At 51.5% G+C, this 8,343-nt stretch overlaps 1 protein-coding gene across 1 annotated transcript; it reads left to right on the forward strand.

The window, feature by feature from the left end:
- Positions 1–2,595: 2,595 nt before the first annotated feature.
- On the forward strand, positions 2,596–6,901 carry Fzd7 (frizzled class receptor 7). The gene has a single exon (XM_026405335.2). The coding sequence runs from the start codon at positions 3,069–3,071 to the stop codon at positions 4,791–4,793; it is 1,725 nt and encodes a 574-aa protein (XP_026261120.1). The 5' UTR covers positions 2,596–3,068; the 3' UTR covers positions 4,794–6,901.
- Positions 6,902–8,343: the final 1,442 nt, after the last annotated feature.

Here is an 8,343-nt window from a genome sequence, read left to right on the forward strand (position 1 = left end):
TTTTATCCTGTCGGTTTTCATTTTATTTGATGACAGTGCTTGGTATTTCTCCCTCAATAAGCAAAGATGACTTAGATCAGTGGCCTGATGAATAAGCATGAAAATTTGATTTAGAAAAGGAGGATATCCTGAACCTCATGGAGAGAAAAAAGGAATCTAACCCCCCACCACACACATTTTAAATGACAAAGCAAAGCAGCTGTATTGCCTTTAAACATCTTTCAACGAAATATCAACACTCTGCAATGGTAGATAATAGGAATAATAATTTAGAAAGAAAAAGGGAAGACCTTAAAAAATACAAGAGAGGAATGAAACATTTTTAAAGCAAATAATGTTTCCTTAACCTTTTTTATTAACTTGAAGGGAAAAAAAATGGGGAAAGGGGGGAGAGGGAGAAGGAGAGAGAGAGAGAGGGAGAGAGGGAGAGAGAGAGACTGGTGTGATGGGGAAACTGATGCTTAAGGGGAAAAAGAAGATACCTCTTGAAGGCCGGATGGAGGGTGTGAGCAGTCTGACACCTTACCTTGATCCAAAGGACTCATCCCTTTAGAACCATTAACAGGAGTGGGAAACGACAAAGAACTGTGAAGTGGAAGGAAGATTTCTTAGAAAACTTCAGTGATAGAAAGTAAATAAAAGAAAAACAGAAGACGTCCAAGTCTCAAGGGAAGTGAATCCAATTAATTTGTCTTAGATCTCAGAATCCGTTTTTTCTCCCCCTAGCTAAAGAAGCGAACTGGAGGCAGCCACTTGTGCCAACATTCAACATGATCAGAAATTTCTCAGAGCACCAGCACCCCGAACTGAGACAGGCTGAAGGGCTTGGCCAGCAATAAAGTTTTTTAAAAGCATAAGATTGGTGTGGGGTGGGGTATGGGTATGGGTAGGTGGCTGTGCACGCGCGCGGGGTCGCGCGTGAGAGAGAATTTTTCTTTTTTCTTTTTTTCTTAACATGTTACTTGACTGCATGGGAATTCGCGATATTCCTGGCTGCCCAGAAAGAACGGAGAGGCCCCCTGGCAACTTCCAACCAGTCAGGAGTAATCAGAACGCGCGCGAGAGCGCCCAGTGCCTGGAGCAGGGAGAAGATTCGATCGAGAACAAAAGAACGCTTGCCAATCAGAAAACGCTACCCGAGAACAAGGGTAACCCTTCTTTGTGTTTTTGAAAACCCTTTAATTAGCACATGCACTGGTTTCTAATACGCATTAAAACTTTTCTAAGCATATTCCAAATGGAGGATCGAAATGATTGCTTCTGCAACGAAGATGGGATCCTGAAAGGCCGTACGCCGCAGAACTAAGGAAAACAGGGCAACCGCAGACGCTCTAAACCGTACAGAGTGTTCCTGGGCACTGGTCTCAGGTTACTTTTATTACCATTCCCCCAATGCTGTCTTAGCTTTCTTATAACCCCACTAAACCACACCAGCTCTCCAGGCTCTGAGCCGTACAAGCGGGCGGGTGGCCTGGGTCACGGGTCCCCAGCATCCCCCATTCTGGGCCCTCTCGAGGGTCTGCACTTCCTCCCGCCTGAAGTCGCCTCCTCCGCCGACTCAGATTTCTCCTCCGAGGCTGCCCCCTCCATTTTAAATTGGGGAAGGGGGTGAGAGGAGATTGTGGCTCACGTGGTCTGTTGGGGCTTGGAGGAAGAAAAGCGATCCGCAAGGCGCACCCCTTTCTCGCCTCCTACCGAAGCGTACATTTAGGTAACCAAGAATCCCCAGCCCAAGCCAACCTTTTCAGACCAGGCAGGGCTACAGTGATTCTCTGGGTCACGTCTCTCGGTGAAGGCATTAAGCTATTCTCAGCTTCTCCTCTCAAGAGCCTTTGGAGAAAGCACCCTTCTGCTCAGGAATGTGTATTTTAGTGTACCTGGAAGAGGAGCAAATCTTTCAAGCAAATTCCCTTTCTGGTGCGTTTTTCTCCCCTGAGCAAATTCAGGGTAAAAGTTTTTCCTAACTTTTTCCTCCCGGTCCCCTGCCCCTCCCCTCAGGAATCCGCCCAGAGCGCTGCAGACACCGCCTCCCCTGTTCCCTTGCCCGCCCCTTCCGACTTCCACCCAACCGGGAGGCGACTACAGAGAAAACAAAGGCCGTCATTGGGCCGCCCGGGGGCTCGGGAGCCCGCCCCCGGAGTGGTTTGTGAATGGGGGGAGGGGAGGAGGCGGGGCGGCCCGGAACCCCGCGAGCCTGATGCTTCTTCTGGCCACTAGCGCGGCTCCCAGGCGTTACTCCGCGCTCCCCACGGGCGGGCGGCGGCGGCGGCGGCGGGCGCCGGGACTCGGGGGCCAGTGCGGCGCGGAGCTGGGGGGACCGGATCCAGGCCGTGGGCGCCAAGGGCCTTGAAGATTCAGACACGGTGTAACTGGATTTCCAAAGCGAACTACCCAAGCTGTTTGGCTCCTAGGAGCCGATCAGACTGAGAGCGAGAACCAGCCTCTTGGGTGAAACTTGGGGCCGAGCTTTCGGGGCTGGAGAAGGTGCGGGGTGTGGAGGAGGAGGCGCAGGAGGAGGCGGCGGCCAGCGGAGCCTCTAGGCGAGGAGGCGGAGCAGTACCGCCGAGGCGGCGACCAGGGCGAGCAGGCGGCGGCGACCAGGGCGAGCAGGCGGCGGCGCCCGGCTCTCGCCTGGCGGGGCTGGACTTGGTGTGGGGGACGTGCGCTTTGCTGTGCGCTGGGGGTCGAGAGACTTGGGCAAACTTTGAAGGGTAACCGGAGACGCTTGTTGCTCCTTGCCGCAAAGAAAGCCGCACCGTTACGTCTCAGCGGGGAGGGCAAGGCGGCCCTCCTCGGAGCCCCCGGCCCAGACGGACGAGTTTAGGGCCCCGGTGGCCTCCGGAGTGCCAAGCAGAGGCGGCTGCGGCGCCCCCGCGGCTGGCGGCCTCGCCCCCGCGGCTCAGGCACCCAGCGGCAGCGCCCTCGGCTCCGCGCCGCCCACGGCCCGGCCCCGGCGCCGGGAGGACTCTCATGCGCCGGGCGCGGCGGCGCCTCCCCGCATCTCAGCCTCTCCCAGTCGTCTGGTCTCACTCCTCCAGCTGAGAACGCCGCTGCACCCGCGGCCGGCGATGCGGGGGCCTGGCGCAGCAGCGTCGCGCTTGCCCCTGGGCCTGTGCGCCCTGGTGCTGGCGCTGCTGGGCGCGCTGCCCGCGGGCACCGGGGCGCAGCCATACCACGGCGAAAAGGGCATCTCGGTGCCTGATCATGGCTTCTGCCAGCCCATCTCCATCCCGCTGTGCACGGACATCGCCTACAACCAGACCATCCTGCCCAACCTGCTGGGCCACACGAACCAAGAGGACGCGGGCCTCGAGGTGCACCAGTTCTACCCGCTGGTGAAGGTACAATGTTCTCCCGAGCTGCGCTTCTTCCTGTGCTCCATGTACGCGCCAGTGTGCACCGTGCTGGATCAGGCTATCCCTCCGTGTCGCTCCTTGTGTGAGCGCGCCCGCCAAGGCTGCGAGGCGCTCATGAACAAGTTCGGCTTCCAGTGGCCAGAGCGGCTGCGCTGCGAGAACTTCCCCGTGCACGGTGCTGGCGAGATCTGCGTGGGTCAGAACACGTCTGACGGCTCCGGGGGCCCGGGCGGTGGTGCCACAGCCTATCCTACCGCGCCCTACCTGCTGGAACCGCCCTTCACTGCGGCGCCCCCGGGGGCCGCAGATGGCAGAAGCCGCTCCGCCTTCCCCTTCTCGTGTCCCCGCCAGCTCAAGGTGCCCCCCTACCTGGGCTATCGCTTCCTGGGTGAGCGCGACTGCGGCGCCCCATGCGAGCCGGGCCGCGCTAATGGCCTTATGTACTTTAAGGAGGAGGAGAGGCGCTTTGCTCGCCTCTGGGTGGGCGTGTGGTCGGTGCTGTGCTGCGCCTCGACGCTCTTCACCGTACTCACCTACCTAGTGGACATGCGGCGCTTCAGCTACCCAGAGCGGCCCATCATCTTCCTGTCGGGCTGCTACTTCATGGTGGCCGTCGCGCACGTGGCGGGCTTCCTCCTGGAGGATCGCGCCGTGTGTGTGGAGCGCTTCTCCGACGACGGCTACCGCACGGTGGCGCAGGGCACTAAGAAGGAGGGCTGCACCATCCTCTTCATGGTGCTCTACTTCTTTGGCATGGCCAGCTCCATCTGGTGGGTCATTCTGTCGCTCACTTGGTTCCTGGCGGCGGGCATGAAGTGGGGCCATGAGGCCATTGAGGCCAACTCGCAGTATTTCCATCTGGCCGCGTGGGCCGTGCCAGCGGTCAAGACCATCACCATCCTGGCCATGGGCCAGGTGGATGGGGACCTGCTCAGCGGGGTGTGCTACGTGGGCCTGTCAAGCGTGGACGCCCTTCGGGGCTTTGTGCTGGCACCTCTGTTCGTCTACCTCTTCATCGGCACGTCCTTCCTGCTGGCGGGCTTCGTGTCTCTCTTTAGAATTCGCACCATCATGAAGCACGACGGCACCAAGACAGAGAAGCTGGAGAAGCTCATGGTGCGCATCGGCGTCTTTAGTGTGCTCTACACCGTGCCAGCCACCATCGTGCTGGCCTGCTATTTCTATGAGCAGGCCTTCCGGGAGCACTGGGAGCGCACCTGGCTCCTGCAGACGTGCAAGAGCTACGCGGTGCCCTGCCCGCCAGGCCACTTCCCGCCCATGAGCCCCGATTTCACCGTCTTCATGATCAAATACCTGATGACCATGATCGTGGGCATCACCACCGGCTTCTGGATCTGGTCGGGCAAGACCCTGCAGTCGTGGCGCCGCTTCTACCACAGACTCAGCCACAGCAGCAAAGGGGAGACTGCGGTATGAGCCCTGGCCCTTCCCCCACCCTTGCCTACCTACCCCTGGGAGGGGGTGAGGCGCGGTAGGGAAAGAACTGCGGGGGTGGGGAGAGTGTTTCCATAACTTGTCCACCTCCCCTGAAAAGTGACCTGGAAGCTAGAAGTTATTTGGAAGTGGGAAGAGATTTGGAACGAGAGGTGGTTTGGAGAGGAGACCTGATTGTAAAGGCGGTTTGGATGAAAAGATTCTGGCAAAGACTTGCAAGATGATGGTGATGGTGATGGTGATGGTGATGATTACAAAGGTAAAGAATGATGTTAACTGTGAAAGGTATGGACCCGCCTGGGCTCATCCAGAAGAGTGAGACCAGCAGAGACTGCTGTGAGTTCTTCCCGCCTCCGGGTTTGAGCTGGGGCTGTGAGCAAGGCAAGTGGCCTGTGCAAGGCAAGTGGCCTGTCCTCACTCCTGTGGGGCCGGGGAGAAAGGTACAGCTCTGTCGGCAGCAGCGGCTTTGTTGGGAAGAGGGAGAACCCCTGCGGTGTCCTTGTCAAGATGTGGTCAAACCATAATCTCTTTTCACTGGGGCCAAACTGGAGCCCAGATGGGTTAATTTCCAGGGTCAGACATTACAGTCTTTCCTCCCCTGCCCCCTCCCGCCTGTTTTTCCTCCCCTGTTCCTTTCAAGTCTTGTAAAATAAGCATTTGGAAATCCTGGGAGGCCTGCCTGCTAGAATCCTAATGTGAGCATGCAAAAGAAATGACGATAACATTTCCAGATGAGGCCAAGGAACCCAGTAGTAGGTATTTCTGCTACTTTTTCACTTTCTGGAGAAGGCAGGAGGCCAAAAGAAGGGTGTTTTATTTGGTTTAATACCCTGAAAAGAAGTGATGACTTGTTGCTTTTCAAAACAGGAATGCATTTTCCCCCTTGTCTTTGTTGTAAGAGACAAAAGAGGAAACCAAAGTGTCTCCCTGTGGAAAGGCATAACTGGGAAGACAGCAACTTTTATAGGCAGAGCAGTGCAAAGCTGAGCTTCTCTTTGATTGTTAATTTGGTTGAGATAAACATTCCTTTTTAAGGAAAAGTGAAGGGCTCTGTGCGTCCATGTCCCATTCAGCCAGAGGTTCTGACTTGGATAAAGGAAATGCAAGGAGTTTTGTTGTTTGTTTTAAGCACATTTAATTCAGAACACATGATCCAACAGGCTGTGTTAAAATGTTTAAGGAAATCTGCCCACCCTCTTTTTTTTTCCCCTCCCTATAAACCTACATTTAGGTTTTCTACTTTCTCCAATTTGGATTCTTCAGGATAAAAGGAAAAACATACTGCCTTCAGCCTCATAATAAAGGAAAGTTAAATCTTAAAAAGGGTAAAAGAATCATTTTGCCTATTTTTTTTTCTTGGTTCCGCAATCTGTTTATAAAACATCATGTGTATGTTGACCCTGAAAGGTTGGGTGAGGAGGTGATCTGCAGAAATGATAGTGAATGAAGAGGAAAGTTTGAACTATGGGGCCCATTTTTAAAGAAAGTCATTAAAAGAAGGTAAACTTCAAAGTGATTCTGGAGTTCTTTGAAATGTGCTGGAAGACTTAAATTTATTAATCTTAAATCATGTACCTTTTTTTTTCTGTAACAGAACTCTGGTTCTTTTGCATAATGGTGTAAAGCTGAGCAGAAGATCATGGAAGCTAAACTTTACTCCACCTTTGACATTATCCTCCAATCTTGCAACACTATTCTATTTCTCCAACAGTTTTTAAATGCCAATCAGAGGGTACTGTCAGGAAGTTACTTTGTATATGTAATGTTCAGATGAGTGGAGCTGCTTTTACATTAAATCTAAAGTTGATCTTGTGTTTCTTAAACCTTCAAAACTGTCTCACCTTTGAACTGCCACTACACAGGTTTTGGCATCTTTTGTGTTGTATCTCTTAAGTGCATGTGAAATTTGTAAAATAGAGACAAGTGCAGTATGTATATTTTGTAAATCTCCCATTTTTGTAAGAAAATATATATTGTATTTATACATTTTTACTTTGAATTTTTGTTTTGTTTTGTTTTGCCTTTAAAGGTCTACAACGAAGCCCCACTATCACATGTACAGATCACAAATAAATTTTTTTAAATACAAAGTGAATGTTTATTTCCTATTTTTGTGATATTAAACCAAAGAACAAAGCTTTGTGCTATGGAAAGAAGGTAGGGAGGGATACCAATGAGTGAGTATCCCCCATAGAGGAGGCTGGTGTATACTATTAAGGTCTTTTCCCCCTACCTTTTAAAATACAGAATATAATGAATGCCTCCACTGTCCTTTTTTATTCTTTTTTCTTTGTCCCTGCTTCCTGTCTCCCATGTCACTCCATCAATATACACCTCTAACCCTTTTCACATGAAGCTTTGAAGGACCTACTGAAGGTACAGAATATGCATCTCCTTTAGGGAAGTGTTGGCTGGTCTGTGTTTATTACCCTTAAGAGATGAAGTCCTCTTTGAGAGAGAACTAGATGGTATTTTTTGGTATTTTAAACTTTTCTGGTAGTGTTTCCTTGGGAAGAATTCAGTGACTTTTTTAGTGTTTGTTGTTATTTTAGCCAATTGATGTTTTTGTATTCTAATGCACCTTATCTAAATTGTTACTATCTAAATACTTTGGGTTCAAGTGTTAGGAAAAGTCAGTAGATGCTTTCAGATAAGAACAGAGGCCTCCCACAAAGCTCTTAGCTACGGGCTTCGCTCTACCTTCTAGGTACACCCGAAACAGAGGTCGGGCAGCTCCCTGGGCTGGCAATGACTCAGCAGCTGGGGCAGGAATAGACTCGGCGCCTGACCCTGGAATGGCCTCAGAAGCCACCAGGCTATTCTTTCCTCTTAGAAGAAGCTAACTTTGGAATCAGATGAGACCGAGAAGCCCTCCTCTCCAGGCACTTTGATATTTAACAGCCCCTCAAGGAGAGAGATGGCAAAGGTGTATCCCCAATTCCAAGCCTTCCAAGAATGTTTTTTGCACTCACCTCTCTTTAATCCAGGTGCCAATTTTCTGGCTTTTTAAAATACAGTCAATTCCTTCTGTGGCTGTGGAGACCCTGCAGCAGACTGGATGCTGCTGTTTCTCTTATCCCGCTTGGGCTGGAAGTTTCTGTAGTTCTAAAGCATAACAGAAACAGTTCTGTTTTTGTTTTAATTAACAGGCTCACACACATGCCTGGTGTGTTTTACAAACTCAGGGAATGAAAACCAGTGACAGTCTCTCCAGGAGGAGGAAGCCTCACATAGACACTCCCCGTGCAAAGCAGCCTCTCTTTTACGAGCCTCCTGGGTTTTGGACATCACAATGGGTGTGAGGTCATCCTAACCTGTGAAGATTTTGGCATTCAGGAAGGAGAAAAATAACAACTTCTAGTCTCTTAAGGTTTATCCAGTTTTTGCTCATAAAATGACACCCTTTAGGTTAAAGCATGCCTCTCTTCACACCCAGCTAATATGCCTGTTAAGAATGTTTGCTTTTAGAGAAGGTGGAAGGCTCCCAATGGGGTTTTTTTCTTGCAAATTAACTGCTGAAGGCACTTAGACC

The sequence above is a fragment of the Urocitellus parryii genome, chromosome 1 (assembly GCF_045843805.1).
Source record: "Urocitellus parryii isolate mUroPar1 chromosome 1, mUroPar1.hap1, whole genome shotgun sequence".
In the NCBI taxonomy this organism is placed as follows: domain Eukaryota; kingdom Metazoa; phylum Chordata; class Mammalia; order Rodentia; family Sciuridae; genus Urocitellus; species Urocitellus parryii.

Bases quoted from the DNA above. Each gene is read 5' to 3' on its own strand.
- Fzd7 (XM_026405335.2), top strand. From the start codon at position 3,069: ATGCGGGGGCCTGGCGCAGCAGCGTCGCGCTTGCCCCTGGGCCTGTGC.